The sequence below is a fragment of the Armigeres subalbatus genome, chromosome 1 (assembly GCF_024139115.2).
Source record: "Armigeres subalbatus isolate Guangzhou_Male chromosome 1, GZ_Asu_2, whole genome shotgun sequence".
In the NCBI taxonomy this organism is placed as follows: Eukaryota; Metazoa; Arthropoda; class Insecta; order Diptera; family Culicidae; genus Armigeres; species Armigeres subalbatus.
Window position 1 is genome coordinate 51,963,937 of NC_085139.1, and position 17,430 is coordinate 51,981,366.

Below are 17,430 nucleotides of genomic sequence, written 5' to 3' on the forward strand. Positions count from 1 at the left end.
CACGACGTCGAAGTTGCGGGGATGTAATTCATCGTAGATCATCCTGTCGCAACCTGCGAAACCTAGCGACTTGCAATTCCATGTTCCAAGCTTCCAATCGTGATCCTGTATTCGTCGCCTAGGTCTTTGCCGATTATATCGAGTCGCATTATCTCTTATATTGTTCGTAATGATTGGTTTTCTAGGCGGCTTATTGGGCCTGCGCAAACCTCCTGTCTCGTCGGAGGGCCGTCGTGTCAGGGCTGTTTAGCGTCCCACCTAACACCAGGACTTGGGCTTGTGCGCTTTGAGCGGCACACGGTCGCTTTGGTGGGGCCTACTTGCGGATACATGCAGCTTTTTATAGAGGTTTAACAGGGCCCACTGTCAAACCCCACCACATCCTAGGCAAGCCCCACAACTCGCAGATGGCCTGGGGAGGGATCGTCAAGCCCTTGGACATAGTCCCTGCTGCCCTAGTGTGTGGGGATGTAATGCCAATAAGAAGAAGAAGAAGAAGAAGAAGAAGAAGGAGTTACTGTAACCAAATCACGATATTTACATTGTATTCTCTCCCGCTTTCATAGAAAACATAAACAATGAAAGGAATTCTATAACATTTTCACGGATTTTTATTTCATGAAAGTGCATTAAACTATGGTAAAAAAGCTGTTTCTTCTCCAAGAAAATCAGAACCATATAATCATTTTATCGACTAGTCATCGTTATTTGCACAGATCTATTAAAATTATTTAGAAATTTAGATTTCAAAACAAAGCAACATTTCCATCATGACTGCTTGTAATGTGACAGGTTACCGGGAGCTCGCTACATTTTCATTTGATCTCTTGAAAATGAAATTGCAACTGTTTTTGCTTTCTCGTGACGATTGCGAAAACTATCAGTACTGATAGAATGCTTACCAAACTAATTAAACGTAGATTTATTTTATTTATTTATGGATTCTGTACACCTCCGGTGGTACAAAGGGCCGACTTGAAAGATCTCCATCCTGAGCGTTGCCCGGCTATCGCTTTAACCTGTTGCCAGGTTAGATATCGGTCGACTTCTTTTATTTCTTTATTGAGGCTTCGCCGCCATGAGCTTATGAGCCATCCCAAATCCCGCTTGAAATCTGATCGGAAAATGAATCTGAGCTCTTAAAAAGATTATTTAACAATCATGCGATTTCTTGGTAGTTTGCTTCCAATCGCTAGATCCATTTCCGAAAGTTTATAATGGATTATTGGAAATGGATTTATTATCAACATGGGATGTCATCGGTAATATAGGCAGAATGTGCATCGATTTCTAAATACAAGAAGGGTTGTCCAAATCGAAGACAAGCTGGGTGGACACTAACCGCACGGCCACGAAGCCCACTTGTGTGCTCGATCGCAGGCTCGTCTCTTTCCTATTTTGCATGTCTTTTTTTTTGTTTATCGTATTCCACCAAAACGATTCCTACTGTTATGCCTTCCACACTGTCAATTCTTTCCCATAAAATATTCGCAAGCACATGACCAGGACAGATCTCGCCTGTTGGAGAGTGCCTCTGTGGTAACGGATTTCAGCAGAACCCGGGTAGAAACCATGATATTGATAACAAAACATGATATGAACTTGTTTGAAATAAGAGTAAAAATAACAAGCGAAAAAATTTGAAATTTGCGCCGAAATATCATAAAAATATCAGGTTTTGCTATTAAGGTCACTCCTGACGGAATCCAAGTTTAAAAGTGCTCGCGTTTTCGGGGGCACATCACTCGATACGGAAGCAACGCACAACTGTCATTTTTATTATTTCACGCATGCTGCGACGAAGCAAAGCTAAATCAACAAAAATGACAGTTGTGCGCCGCCTCTGAAACGAGTGGTGTGCCCCCGAAAACGCGAGCACTTTTAAACTTGGATTCCGTCAGGAGTGACCTTAACAAGAACAAACTAATACCTCAAGATATTGATAAGTTCATGTTAATGGTAAACGCTGATATTTTTATGGTATTTCGTGCAATTTTGTGTCATTTTTGCTTGTTATTTTTACTCTTATTTCAAACAAGTTCATAACATGTTGTATTACCAATATCACCTTTTGTTACCAATATCGTCTACCCAGAAAATGCTACTCTCATACGACAGCCTAGGGTTGTAACACCTACACATTCATACGAATCGCTTAATGCTAATGTTAATATCAGAACATTTGCCCAAATTGGCCTTTCCTAATTGTCCTACCCACGACTCGGAACGTGGATGCGCCTCGGAGTGGAACGGACTATTCCAACATTACCACAATAACAGGGCATATCCCAAAGATAAGATGTTTTTCACTACTATCTGTTTAATTTACCCGTTAGCATATTAATATACCAAAATATACTTTCTATCTGTAGTAGAATTTGGGACGACAGTGGATAACTGACAAATTAAAGCAAAACTGCAATTTAGTTTCCAACACTATCATCCGATAGCATCACTTCCTTGCCAGAAAATTGAATTTCGACAAACTTTCACTCGGCGTAAACTACTTTAAGTGAAAACTTCACTTCGTTGGAGCTCATTTCGTAAACGAGAAGAAACTCAAAAGGAAATTCTCCCTAATGCATCATTACTATTCATCGACCAGAACAGCATCGACTTCCCATTAGAAGTTACGAAAAACATGCAATAAAAATAGAGAGCTGTTTGAATTGGCTCCGTCATCGGCTGTTGGTTTGTAGCACCCGGCTCTGGCTGGGTGATTCTGGAGCATACATCTAGCATCACCGAACCCGGGGAAAGGAATCTGTACCATCGCACCGCCATCGTAGAGAAAAACTTTCCGCATCTTTATTCAAATTGCAGCCAATTTGTATGCAGACGATCACATCGTGATGTACACGTCCTCCAGGTCTTCCTCGCCGCTTGCCATCCGGACGAATACTTACTTGTTCTCGATTACCACTGGAATGTCCTCGAGTAATCAGCGAGAAGACCGGCTAAGAACACCAACAGATGAAGGAGATCTTTTCCTCCTGCCCCATCTCGACCGCTCTGACTGTCTCTTCCAGTGTTGCTCAAGTGGACCAAACCGTTGACGTACGATGCGATACGGTCGTCAGTCGGTCAGCGAAATAAGGAAAGTGCTGTGGCAGCATTAGTGCATAAATATGTAGATCCCAGTCCACCCTTGCCTTGGTTCGTACAGTCGGGAACGAGGGCAACACGGTGCGAGAACGAGTTCAATTTCAAATCATTGCCAGTAAATCTCGGCGGCTTACACGGGTCTTTCGCTATCTCGCCTTCTTCTCCCTTTCGAATTGTCCGCCCACACGACTGCACTTAGCCCGGGCTCCAGCTGGTTCTTCTGAACTGCACCAGTGCTCCGGTAGGTGCAACAGCAGGAACTTTCAAGTGGTCGTCATCGTCGCTGGTTGATGCACACAAGTGGGTTGTTGGGTCTATGGGTAGGTATAGGTAGTTGGACCGACACGCAAAGGGCCGGTTCGCATCCAGATATTGTGTGTAATTCATATTCAATGAGAAACCGTCATTATAAGGGCCAAACGTTCACGGTGCAAAATAGATTGCAACGCCCAGCTGCATCATTGTAATGGATGCACACTGGAGTCGTTTGTTGTGCCGATGATGATAGCAGAAAACGCATTGAGCAGCCCAATATGTCCCCTGTACAGTGCACAGAGGCATAAATACTTCAAATACACACGATAACGCAGCACTGCTTCCAATCTCCAGCGAATTAACCAAAGCCCTTCCTGGAAAATAGATCCTTTTATGAAGGGAGAATGCCCTTATACAAAGATAGCTGATGGTGGTGTTAGATTGTGTGGAAGGGATCAGGGAAATTAACTTCTGCTTCTGTGCACGAAAATTAAAACGTAATTTTTTCGAGTATTTGACGCCTCCCAATTAAACTGAAAACACCATCAGCGATTCTTATGACTAAGGATTCTTAGTACTATATTTCAAAATAATGCATTCTACGGATCGAGCTGTCGTTAAATAGCGTGAGATTGTGAGTAATTGTCAATTGACTTAGGCCAAAATTAAAGTAAATAGCAGCTATTGAATGACTTTTAAGGATAATATTTGAATTTATTGTCACAAAATGAAGTATGTGAGTCAAAATGTGGAAAACTCTTATTACTGTCGGGATAGATATCGTTATGTTCTGGTCATCGAAGTGACAACCCTTTTTGACATTAAGGAATTGGTTTCCTACACAGCACACAGGAACATATAGCACTCAACGAGTGGGAGCATTTAATGAGCGACTAACGGCTTATGACAATCTAATATTATACGCCGTCTAATGTTGTCGAGCGACTGGACCTGTTCCCCGTTAATAAAGCATTCTTCATAAAAATACTAATTTTGAGATCTACTGCTTCTAAATATAAGAGACTAAATTACATTTCGGACTTACCTGACATGCACACACTTCGCCAAAGCCACCTTTCCCCAAGACTCGGTACATTCGAAACGTTTTATAAGTAACTGGTTGTGCCTCTAGCCATTTCCATTGTAAGTATCTGTAAAGAGAGCGAGACAAACAAAATGATTAAGTTCCAATTGATCAAAATCAAACCAAATTGTAAATTGATGAATTCGACTTCCTGCGTTTCACGGTCAGGTGCAGGTGTGGGACCGTAAGCCCAGCAGCCAAGTATTTACCCCCCGACAGCCAGTTAGCGTCAGTGCCAGATCAATGTCAATATCGATTCCCAAAAGACCGAATACCCACTCGTTTCGATGTTGATATCCATGGTTTGACATAACTGCCTTCGGCAATGAAATTGATTGTATGAAATACAGTTCTTATGCGTACAGCCGTCCCTCGTATAGAACCAAGGTGTCATACTGTGAAACATTAGTAATACAGTACAGTACATACAGTCAATCGATTAGTCAATCATACTTGAATTTTTATACTCATAATTTATTTTATAACCAAAAATAAACTTTTTAAAATCATATAAGCGTTGCAATGGTAAATAATAATTCCTGTGTAAAAATCTATATACATAAAAATGAATTTCTGTCTGTCTGAACCTTATAGATTTCGAAACTACTGAACGGATCGGCGTTAAAATTTGTATGCAGAGGTTTTTGGGGCCGGGGAAGGTTCCTAAGATGGTTCGAGATCCCTCCCTCCTTTGGAAAGGGGGGCTCTCATACAAATGAAACATCAATTTCTTCATAACTCAAGAATTATTCAGAAAATAAATCAATTTCAGGCGAAACGAAGTTCGTTGGGTCTGCTAGTTAAAGATATAATAACTACCAGACTATGCAAAACTGAATATTTGGTTGCGGGATTGATGGATGCCAAATTTGGGACCTAGCATGGTGTGGTTTGAGGAGGAAAAAACTGTGCCTGTGACGAGGAGAAGCTTCTTTATGCCATCTTACCAAACTCATATTCCCAAAAGTGCAAATCACGCAAGGAAATGGACCGTATAAAATGCCAGATTCAATAAACTTTTCGTCTTGGTGCTTACCCAGGGTGGAGAGGTTTGTTTCACCGTATAATTTCGAACGAATGTGACTATTCTGGTGTCGCTCGATACGGCGGCTAGCAACGGACATATTCATTTTCACACTCAGCCTAGCGAGCTGGATCGGAAGCCGAGAATCGTAGACGAAGATAAATGTCCACTCAGCCATGTAATCTGAAATTAATGAAGTGAAGCATTGCTTTTGATGCTGGTTGTGTGGGCTCGATATAAGTGAACAGGAAGCCCCGGCAGGATGTGGCCCTGTGTAGGGATTGAACGAATGCAGCCGTACAGTTGGAAGCTTGTAGCATAGTATGACTTTGAAAAACGGAAAGGATTGATCTCATGAATATCGCATCCATATGGCAAACCAAGACTACAAAAAATAATAATTGATAGTGTCTATCAATACTTAAAAAAATGGAACAATGTGGAAATTAGTTCGAGCTTTGGTGGGCTGGTAAAATTTACAATGCTGATGTAAATAGCCCATGTTCTCTTCTTATCAATGCAGCAAATTACGGCATCTTCCCGAAGAATTTAGGTTTGGCTTAAAAAAGCATGATTGCAACTTGCACCACAAGCAGTTATCACGGCTGAAACCTCTGACCCAACTTAGTTATTAAAGGCAGGGATGTCATTCTCGGTCTCTCATAATGTAGACTGAACATTTTTTTTGTAGCGGAAAAACTGCAGAGCAAACATAGGTATGTTTTTCATTTTTTTTTTCAAATTATTTATTAAGTTTCTGGTTCTGGTTTGTTATTTGAGTGATATTAACCCATAAGGTCATTCATCATTATTTTATTGAGTAGATGAACCAGTCGTTTTTCAAGGACGCCGTAGTGGTGGTTACTTAATCTATCCATACTATTTCACCCTAATGTTATTAAGCTTGAAATTAGATGTGTGAAGCGATATAGTTACAACACGTGATATATCTTCTGAAATAATGATTTATTGCATGATTTAAGGTGAAACTGTATAGAATCCAAATAAATTACATATACCGCGCGTCACAGAGGCACCAATCTTGATAAAGAAGCAACGAAAATTTGTCATCTTTTTGTTTTGGCTTTGCTGCGACGCAGCAAGCGTAAAATAAACAGCTGACAGCTGCTTGTTGCTTCAGTGTTGACAGTGATGCCCTTGACAAACGTGAGGTGGAACAAAATTGGATTGTAAAGGCAAAAATTCGTCCTTAAACATGGGGCAAAAAACAATACAAAGGGTCTTTGTTAAAATGAAAACATTTTAATGTACATACAATCACTTGTAAGATTTAAAAGTGTTGAACTAATTTGAAATTATGGCTAATTTTGTTCTCCACTGGAAAGTTGTCAATTATCAATGTGAAAAATCGGTCATCATCAGTGAATCCTCATAAGAAAGACAGTTTTTGCAGATTCATTCTTTTTATTAGGAACCAGTTGACACGGCAGACGTTATCCTGCATAGTAGGCGTACATGTGCGTTAAGAACTTCCCATGCAAAATTTCCTTACAAAGCTTAATTTCAGTTTTTCGCGAATTACTCAATGTTACTCGTAATTTTGGTATGGGGAAATATCATAAAAACCCGTCAGAAACTGTAACGAACATATCTGCCGAAGTAATGAATAAAATTCATTCAGCCACAGACCAATTCAGAAGAAGAAGCAGAAGATTTGATATTTTTTTCCTTTTTGAATTGAATTATTCCGACCAAATACAAGCTTTGAAAACGAATGTCATCGTATATCGTCTTAAATTTGTCAAATGCATTCCTTGAAAAAAAAAATCAAAAACAGAAGAGAAAGAAATCATATTTCACTTGCACATTGAAAGATAGAGCCATGTCCTTGCTTCCAGCATGCCAAGCAAATGTATCCTTTAAAGGACAATCCTCACGGAATCCCAATATAAAAGTACTCGCGTTTTCAAGGGCACACCACTCAATTCAGAAGCAACGCACAACTGTCATTTTTATTATTTCTAAAAAAATAAAAATGACAGTTGTTCCTGTACTTTTAAAAATTGGAATCCGTGAGGATTGTCCTTAAAGAAAGCTAGGATTTCTTTTTTTTTAAGAGTCGAAATTTATTTTGTCTTTAGAACGGAGAATGTGCTTGTAATACAAAATATTGATTGGATTCCATTCTTTCCGGTAGTAACGCCTGTTGAGCGAAGTAGACTCAATACAGAGAGTATCGGCCATCTCGAGTTTTAAGGTCAAATACAATTACGTCTACTAGAAAAAAATATCCTAGAAGGAATCATATTTTCTCTTGCCGTAAACGACAAGTAACACAAAGTTTACTAAATGAGTGATCATTTAGCATATTAAGCTATATCATAACTCTCACCTTGTGGCTATTGTTCGATTTCTTGGGTCTTGCGATATAGGCCCAAAGACAAAAAAATGATAGGCAGTAAAGTCAGATGGAATAGTAATTTGTGATGATTTTTAAAGCCCGATTTTGTTTTATATGGAGGATGCAATCCGTAATAAAAAAGTTTTATGTTCAATGCCAAGTTTTTAAAATGACATATCACTTTTGAAAACAAACATTCAAACGTCGATTTGAAGATTCTGATAGCAAACACCACCGACAGGTAATAGAAGTCTCGATAGACCGATCTCCCCAAAAAAGACCTCCCAAAGAAATGCTTCAGAAACGTCTTCAAAAGTTGAAAGTCCCAGACACGAGAAACAAGACGCGAGGTGACAAGAAGATCGACCAAAAGGACGATGGAGGGTGTGAAAAAGATGCAGATCCGGTTGAGAAGCAGTTGGAAGAGGAACAACTATCCAAGGAGAAAGCCTTTGCAAAGCGCTTTTCAATATCTATAGAAATGCGAAGGATGAAGACATCTCAAGAAATATTTTTCCATGACAGGACATGAAAGTGTGCAATATCTGCTTTATGTTTGTATTTATTACCACTTTCAACTCGATGAATTAAAGGAAGATGATTAATTTAACGACTAGTCACTATTCTTCGCATATCTCTATTACAATAATTTAGAAATTTTAATTTTAAAATAAAGCATAACATCCTTTCATGAGAAATTGTTCAAAGAACTTACGATTCTTTCATTTGGTTGCCTGAAATAGAAAAAGGCGCTTTGCTCTCTGTCTTAAGACAATCACGAACTTTTGCAGTAAGAAGAGCAGCGGTTGCAGTAAGAGCAAACATTGTTGAACGCTCAACTATGGCTGCGGAAAAGGGAGAAGTTGAGATCCGCTTTGGAGAAGCGGGATGCGATCCGGCAGCAATTCGACAGCAGTGTCAAAAGGGTTAACCCTTTAAAGGATCAAAGCTGTGCTGTTGGCGTGACGAAGGAAGAACAGCCTAAACGAAAAGTGGAGAAGTGGGTGGATGTCCACACCAAGACACCAAGACACCAAGAAAACGACCGAGCAGCTGTCGTCCAAGACTTCCTGGAGCGCATCCGAAAGGAACACTCGCTGGGCACGGGAGCAGACCTCAGCAAAGTAAGTGCAAACCGAAGTCTATGAAAAAAGTGCCGATACTTGTCGGGAGTAGAGGCATCGGAGAACGAAAAGTGGAGAAGTGGGTGGATGTCCACACCAAGACACCAAGAAGACGATCGAGCAGCTGTCGTCCAAGACTTCCTGGAGCGTATCCGAAAGGAACAGACTCGCTGGGCACGGGAGCAGACGTCAGCAAAGTAAGTACAAACCGAAGTCTATGAAAAAAGTGCCGATACTTGTCGAGAGTAGAGACGCATCGGAGAAAGAAACTAAACCACGGAAGAGTCAGAGAATCGTAGCCGTAGTCGACACAGCAGTGTCCGGAGCTGGGGCGTGGAATCTATCGCATCTCGAAACGGCAGATAGCCGCTCGCAAAGCGGTGTTTCAACCAGACATCGTGCACGCGTACAAAAAAGATGAGATTGAGCATAGATTGCTACGCGCACATAAAATTTGACGCACGCGAGTCTCACGAAGCTTGTGTACCTCACATTAACATTGGTAAGTCGCATTGAGACATCTCAATGCGATCAGCTCATGTGCTGTTTGCCATGGCGAGCCTTTGCGAACAACAGCAAAGGTGTGTAGAACAACTAGAGCGGGAAATTTTCATTCAATAACATCGTTACATTAGTTACGCCAGCTATACATTCCTGGCGCATGAGATGAGTCTCATGAGACGTACATTGAGACGCGCTCACTCAGTTATTTTTTGTGCGCGCTAGCTTCTCTCGTCGCCGCACACAATCTATGCTACATGAGCTTGTGTAGCTCATGGCACATGTATACACGAGAATTAAGAGACTCTGGTTTCAACATCTTCCGGAATTTCGATCATTTTCGCGTAAATGACAGCGCACTATGGGGATTTAGGCCGACATTAATCGGAAAAATCGACTTTCACCAATTGTTTTTTTTACAACTTTTTCCGAAAGTAAATTCAGAAGATATGCAAAACCTAAAAATTCTGATCCCTACGAGTTAGAGTTTTTGAGAAATCAATATTCAAAGTTGAAAAAAGGTAAAAACCGCGGGTTTTCTCTTAAAAATCTTGCTTCACATCGTACCAGTTTTTCAAAGGTTTTTTTCTGATACGATACCAAGGTTTATATATCATATCGTGGTATCTTGAAGGAATAAAATTTAAAAATCAAAATACGAAGAAAACACTGAACATAAAGGTATTTCCATATTTAAAAGTCAGCAACTTTTTTCCCCGCATTTCCTTGTGGATATATTTAGTTGGGGATCATATTTGGGATGAATACTTTGAGATTGAGATTCTGCGCAAACTTGCACTATTTAGAAAAAAACGCGTTTTTAAAAAAAGTGCGTTTGTCCCAAAACTTGTCGTTTTTTCCTAGTGTGCAACGAAATTTTCAATATTCTACTATAATAAGCCACACTGGTGGTGAACGATTGATTAATTGCAAGTAGGTAGAAGAAAATTGTATTTTGTATTTTATTAAATGAAAATTGTTAACTTTGTGTTCAATTAATTTTAGATCTGATGATGGCTGAAAAACAGTAGGTCGAAACGTTATGCAAAATTATGCAAGTGTGTGTTAAGTTTTCACCGAAAAATGTCAAAAAATTAACGATATAAAAGTTCACGGTGACCTACCAAGTACTATAATAAACGTTCTTCTCTATTTGTTCTTAATATTTTGTGAATGAAAATTCAATGACGTTTGGAAATTTATATATTTTTTGATTGAAGAGTCAAAATCAGTGTTGTAAAACGTCATTTGCATCCGTTTGTATAATTTTCCCAGAACTTGTTTCAGAAGGTAGCTATCAATTCATGTTGTATGACGAACTTATAGCGGGCCTACAACTTTGTCTAACGAGACTTTGCTGTAAATATGTAATCTGGGGCGTGGGAGGCCAAATGTCATTCAAATGACATTATGTCAAATGACACGTGACATTTTGGAGAGTTTTCACTCTCCAGCCTTTGATGTTATACTTAGAGCCAAGGATGTTATCGATCATTTAGTAATCTGCGTTCGATCAGTAGTTTGTCAATAACTCATTCCAGAGGCTTAATTTCAAAATGTGTTGTATGGTGGACTTTTAGTGCGAAGGTTTTCCTACACCTCTTCTTAACAGGTCGATGTTCGAATTCCACTGCTAAAGGAATTACGGTGCTAGTTGCTATACTTATACTAAATGATAACAAAATATGCAATCATTTAGTCTAAGATACTGCTACTAGCGCTATAGCTCCGTTATTAGTGAAATTCAAACAACGAACTGTTAGGCAGAGTTGTAGATAAACCTTTGCACTAGAAGTCCTCCTTACAACACATTTTTAAATTTAGCCTCTGGAATGAGTTATTGAAAAACTACTAAATGATCGAAGGTAGATTACTAAATGATCGATAACATCCTTGCTTAGAGCAATGCACCCTTGGACAAAAATATAACCCTACTCAAGCGTTATGAGCAGTGCTGCAAAGTGTCACCGTACAAGTCACGCAAAGCGTGACAATAACAAAATCCAGGTCATGTGTCAAGTACTCAATTGTGATGCTCAATGTGGATCTCACATGCTTGGTGTAACGATCACCATGAAAGTGACATTTTAGCAACTAGCGCTTGGTCACTCACCATGTCTTCACTTCTTCTGCCTGTGATCACCAGCATGAATGATAGGAAAACTTTCCTGATGTTGTGGTTGTCATATCCATGTCATCTTGACTATCGTGATGGTCACTTGACCTATGCGGTGTTTGGTTCGAAATCAACGCTCGACAGCAATGGAATAATCCACTTAGCGGAATTAATGGATTTTTGCTGTAATAAAAATGCATGAAGTCAAAATACCAAGAACTTTTGGGAACATTTAAGTGTTCTTATTGTTTATGTTGACTTTTTGTGCAATATTTTAAGTGGTGCTGTAAAAAGAAAAGTACATACATAGTTTTTCCAAATTTGATCCAGACTATCTCTTGAAAAAGGCCAAATTTTTTTTATTGATTTTTTCAAATAAATACAATTAAAAAACGACGCATCCTACAAAAAAATGTTGTATGGGTGACTATCGCAAAATCAGTCAAAGTTTCTAATAAAGATATCGGAAACAATTCAAATTGAGCCCTACACTGAAAAAAATCAGTTTTAAAAATTAAAACTCGATTTGCGAAAAAACGCTTTTTTTGATTTGTATGAAATTGTGCCTCAAGATAGGTGATTATGTTGCCTACCAACCGTCCATACATCGCAAGCTTGACACTTTTAAGGGAAAAAAGTTTTTCTAACAAAACATTTTTCTTGTCGGAATTGATTTTTTTTTTCAGTGTGAAGGAGTGTCAGTGGATTTAACATATACATACATATATTAAAATATTCCTGTACAGTCAAGCAGAGTACAATATTTAGGTCGTAACTAATCGCAACGGGTAAAAATACACTGAAAATAATTCCGACAAGAAAAAGTTTTTGTTAGAAAAACTTTTTTCCTTCAAAGTGCCCAGTTTGTGATGTATGGACGGTTGGTAGGGAACATAATCACCTATCTTGAGACACAATTTCATACAAATCAAACAAAGCGTTTTTTCGCAAATCGAGTTTTAATTTTTAAAACTGATTTTTTTCAGTGTAGGGCACTTTTAACGGTAAACGTCAATTTAAACAAGTACGAGACACTGGAGACGACCGTACAGTTGAGGTCGAAATACGTATATGTAAAAATAATACGAGGTGGTGGAATTAAATTGGAATTGTACTAAACTCGTCTTATGACAGTGAAGGCTAATTATGTTATGTCTGCACATGGTAAACACTGTCAGTGACAGCCGAATGAATGTCGGTGGAATAGTAGTCTGACTCAAGGTGAATACAAACAGGTGTAGCAGTATGCCAATTTCATGATTCAGCCATCTTGGATTTTTATATGGGGCAGCCACCGAGTTTGTTTATGTTTTGCACTGAAAATGAATTTTTCACCCCCGCGTTAGTCTCTACCATCTACTGTCGAAGTGAGTGAACCCTGATATATGAACCCTGGTCTGACTATGTCATTCTGTGTTTTTAATAGTCATGTGATCTTTGTCAAAAATCAGATAACCTGCATTTGTTTCCACCATTAGAGTATCGTGTAGGTAAATCGAATGACTGATTCCCGTTCGTTCGAAAATTGGTTGGACAATTTGTGGTGTGGAGAAACGGAGAAACCTGGAAATATCAACGTCCATTGAAACAAAAGGAAAACCATTCAAATAAGTCCGAGAAGCTGAAACAGGTGTCAAAAAAGTTCGGTGACTTGAGATCACCGCAAGCGGAAGTTGAAGTTTATGTTGAGAGTAATTTCAATCGGAAGTGTTGTGTCCAGGGATTGGGGAAAGAACCCATCATATCCGAATATGGTAAATACCGATAAGCGTGGGTGCGTACCTGCACCGGAAGGTACAAGCAATCTGCTAGCTTCGCAGCAGTGATGAAAGCAAGAGAAAGTAACCCGGAGCCAGGAATGACCTCAGGGGCAGATTTACGGGCCAGGGAATGTTCTGGCACTGCATGTACGCAGCCGTGTCAGGAGCCGTGTTTGGAGAACAAATTTGCTGTATTAATCCGTGTTGGTCGACAGTTGACAGATAGAGAAGAGGTAAAAAATAGCAAAACAAAACAAATGGAAAATTAAGTGAAGTGAAGTTCCAAAGGAAAATATAAGTTGATGCGTAATTGAGTGATTTACTTGATGAGCATAAATTTGGTTTTTTTATCACATCCCGCACACAGTAGGTAGGTCCGGAATGAATTAAATATGTTTTGCAACCATTGAAATTATGCTCCGGCAAACAGTTAATAGACCGAAGACAGTGGTAAGCAAATACACCCCTGCAGCCCTTTAAATGGTAGGACTGAAATCTAGACAAACGACATAGGGACGAAAAGGTAAAGCATAGTGTACAATGAAATATACTAGGCAAAATAAATAAAAAAAAATTGTATAATACACAACAGTAGCGAAAAAGGACGATTAAAACGGAAGTCGAAACAGAGAGAAAAACAAACTAAAATTGTTAGTGAAAATCATATATAAAACGCTAAAATCTGTAAGACAAGTACTAAAACTAAAATCCAATTAAATCCACAGTTTGAACATCCTTTGAAAAGGTTGATCACCAAGAACGGTTTAATTTAATATCCGACCGTCCAAATAGCAGGATTGAAATAAAAACTTTGATCTCCAAAGTTGTTCCTCATAGCTAGGACCCTATTAGGGTGGTCCCCACGTTCATGAAATAGGAAAATCAACTTTTTCAAATGCAGGAATAGGGTTAAACATCATTCTGTGAAATTGTAGCCCAGCTAATTCCAATATTTTTCCTAAAAAAAATACGGATTTAGAGCATTTTTCTCATTCCAATTTTGGATGGTCCCACAAGAAGCAGTTTTTCTTTTCTAACTTTTTAATTTCAAATTTCTCAGCTATGTTGTCTTCGGACGACTTTTAGAGCTCTTCAAGACGCAACTTTTCGTGGTTGAGACTCGTTCATTTCTTGAGTACATAAATTCAGAATGTTATACTGAAAGACGCGAGGGGATAATAGTTTACCCGGCGAAGTTAGTTTGTGTTTTACTGATATGTAGTATAGGTGATGATATCACCTTTCTAGTGTAAAAGAAACGAAATTTGCTCAAACTGCACAGAGAAATACTAATTCTGCAATAAATGAATGAGTATTATACGGCATTTCTACGCATAACTGTCCCCTATTGCGTCTGATAAAAGAATCAAGCTAGCTTTAATTTGTCTCAATAATTTCAGAATCGGTTGGAGCTTAAATTTAGCAAATATTTTGGAGCGTAATGAGCATCATCAAACGACAATTTCATTTTTTCAGTGGGACAAATTTACTCGTGTTTTTTTTAACATGGTAACATGGGACAATTATGCGAAGAACGACAGTATAGTTCTACGTAGTTAATGTTGCCATCTAGCTCAAATTTGCTGATCTACGCTTTTCTCCATTTATTTTTGCATAAAAAAAAACTTCAAATGAGTTTAGCATCGTCCAAACGTTGACCGATTTGGCTGAAATGTTATCCAGAGCATCAGGGCATCAATTAGAGCGGAATGGTGGCCCATTCCTTCAGTAAATTTGTTGCATATAATCTGTGACGAGTTTATAGAAAATTTTTCCATGTGAAAATTATGAATAAAATTGTTAAAAATTGTTAAAACAAAAATATTAAAATGAAAAAAGAAAATAAACTCCTCGGATGTGTTGAAAAAAAAATTAAAAATCCTCAAAATGTACCGATATATTTTTTGTGGTCTCTTCAAATTGTTAAGTTTGAAGAAAAAAAAAATCCAAAAGAGGGGGTGGGTCTTTTTTTAAATATTTGCATCGGCTTATTCTTGATCTGCGAAAGGTATCGACAAACTACTCTCACTAAAAGTTGCGTCTTGAAGAGCTCTAAAACTCGTTTGAAGACAACTAAGCTATGAAATTTAAAAATATTAAAAAATAAAACAGAAAAAAACTGTTTTTGTGGGACCACCTTAAGTTGAAAAGTGAAAATGCTCTAAATTCGTAAATTTTAAAGCTACAGAAAACATTTTTTAGAAAAAAAAAACAATTGGAATTAGCTAACATGGTATTAGCCATTTTTAATTCAAAATTTAAAAATGGAATGAAAATATGTAGCAGAATTTGTATGAGTATGAGCAAGATGGCCATGCTATTCAAAATTACTACTCCGTGATTAGTTGTACAAGGAATCGAACGATGCACTATGGAGAATTCTCATACAAATGGGCGGCCAAAAATATTTTTTCAATGAAAACTGTTTCTATGCAACATATTCTATGTGCAGGAATATTTAAAACCTTTTTTTAACCCTTTAAGGGCCATCGTTAACCCTTCAAAAAATTTATTTATTTATTTATTCAGACTAAAAATGTCCTTCAAGAAATGTCACCCGCGAATAAAAAAAAATATTTTTTTTCGGTATTTTTTGTTTGTTTTTTTTTTTTGTTCCAATACAGCATGCATAAAACAGCAAACAGCTATATTTCTAGTAATAATGTTGTTTATTTTCTAATCATAACGAGGTATAGAGAAAAAACCACAATTTTCAAGAAAACTTTGATTGCAGCGTTCTCGTAAACGCGCAAATATGCGCAAGCAAATCACTCACTAGAAGGTGGTACTAGGGTTATATTTCAATCCCCCATTTACAGATCAGGGGACATTTGGGGACATTAGGTTTGCGGGACCATTTTATAGCAAAGAATTATGATAATTAAAGTTTTTCTTCTACAACTTTTTGATATTAAACTTCGCGTGCAAAACAAACCAATCTATCGGAAAGCTAAAGTTTTAAGCTTTGAAATGGTATATAAAACATTATATTTGGAGAAAAAATGACTTCATAACATACAAATCAAAGTTAGTAATGATTTTTTATTTTTATCAGCTTTTTTCACTTCACCTGCCCATATCTTTTGACTGAATCAACACAGCACTTCAATATTTTCCGATTCTCTTATCTAGGGTATATACTTTCATATGATATATAAATTAGACAAATTGGAGATAGTAAATTTTCCGATTAATGGCCTCCCTTTTCCCCATAGATGGAGTCTGAGGCAGACTGGTTATCATCAATGTGCACGAAGGAAAAGAGCCCTTTTTTAAAGTCAATAGTAGCGCTTACCACCTGTTTACGGTCATCGGAAAAAAAAATGTGTGAAATACGTTCTTATTAGAGACCGAGTATTCCTCTGCAGCTCCACCATTGTCACAGGAGTCGATTTCGTTAGGAAGAAGGGGTAAGGATAAAAGCGATTTGGATTTGGACTCACCGTGGTAAGTGATAGGATCTGTGTACACTGCCCAGTTAGCACATCAAACTATTAAAACAAGAAACAATTAATAAGCTATAACCCAAGGAGTATGTATAGACGATGAACAAAATGATTATTATAATTTGTTGAAAATTAGAGAAAATAGTCTGTTCTCTCACCAATCTTACGGAAGTTACATTCTGGCACAAAGGAAACTACATATATACTGTTCTCAACAACATGAAAAAATTCCATTAAAAAAATGCAACTGCAAAAATTTATAAAACGAAATTAAATTCAGAATGCGAGCGAAATTAGGGGACTTGCGGCGTAGTTGCTCACACATTCTTATAAGCGAACGGTTATAGGTTCGATTCCCTTTTGAAAAGCTTTCCTCATGCCGCTGGATGCTGCGCGGTAGACATCGCTTTGGGGAATACTCGCCAATACCAATCATTTGACAGCGACTGACTTTGTGCTTCTCTGAGAATTTGCTCTAACAGGGAATGTTGAAAAATTTTCAAAATACAATATTAGGACCAGTCGTGAGGAACCCGAATGCAATCGCACAAACAGTGGTCTAGAGTGCGCCATTGGAATCAACTCAGTATTTGACATATCAACTCGAATGCACAGCTTTACATCAAACCCAACAACGCAGCTTTGTACCGCTA

The 17,430-nt window shown here is 38.2% G+C and overlaps 1 protein-coding gene across 3 annotated transcripts in view; it reads right to left on the reverse strand.

Moving 5' to 3' along the window:
- LOC134225416 (G protein-coupled receptor kinase 2) overlaps positions 1-17,430 on the reverse strand; it is a 419,868-nt gene that overhangs the window by 51,468 nt on the left and 350,970 nt on the right. For all 3 annotated transcript variants that reach the window (XM_062705498.1, XM_062705488.1, XM_062705479.1), the window contains exon 8: positions 4,406-4,511. In XM_062705498.1, the coding sequence (XP_062561482.1) occupies positions 4,406-4,511 (106 nt within the window). The remainder of the gene's footprint in view (positions 1-4,405; positions 4,512-17,430) is intronic.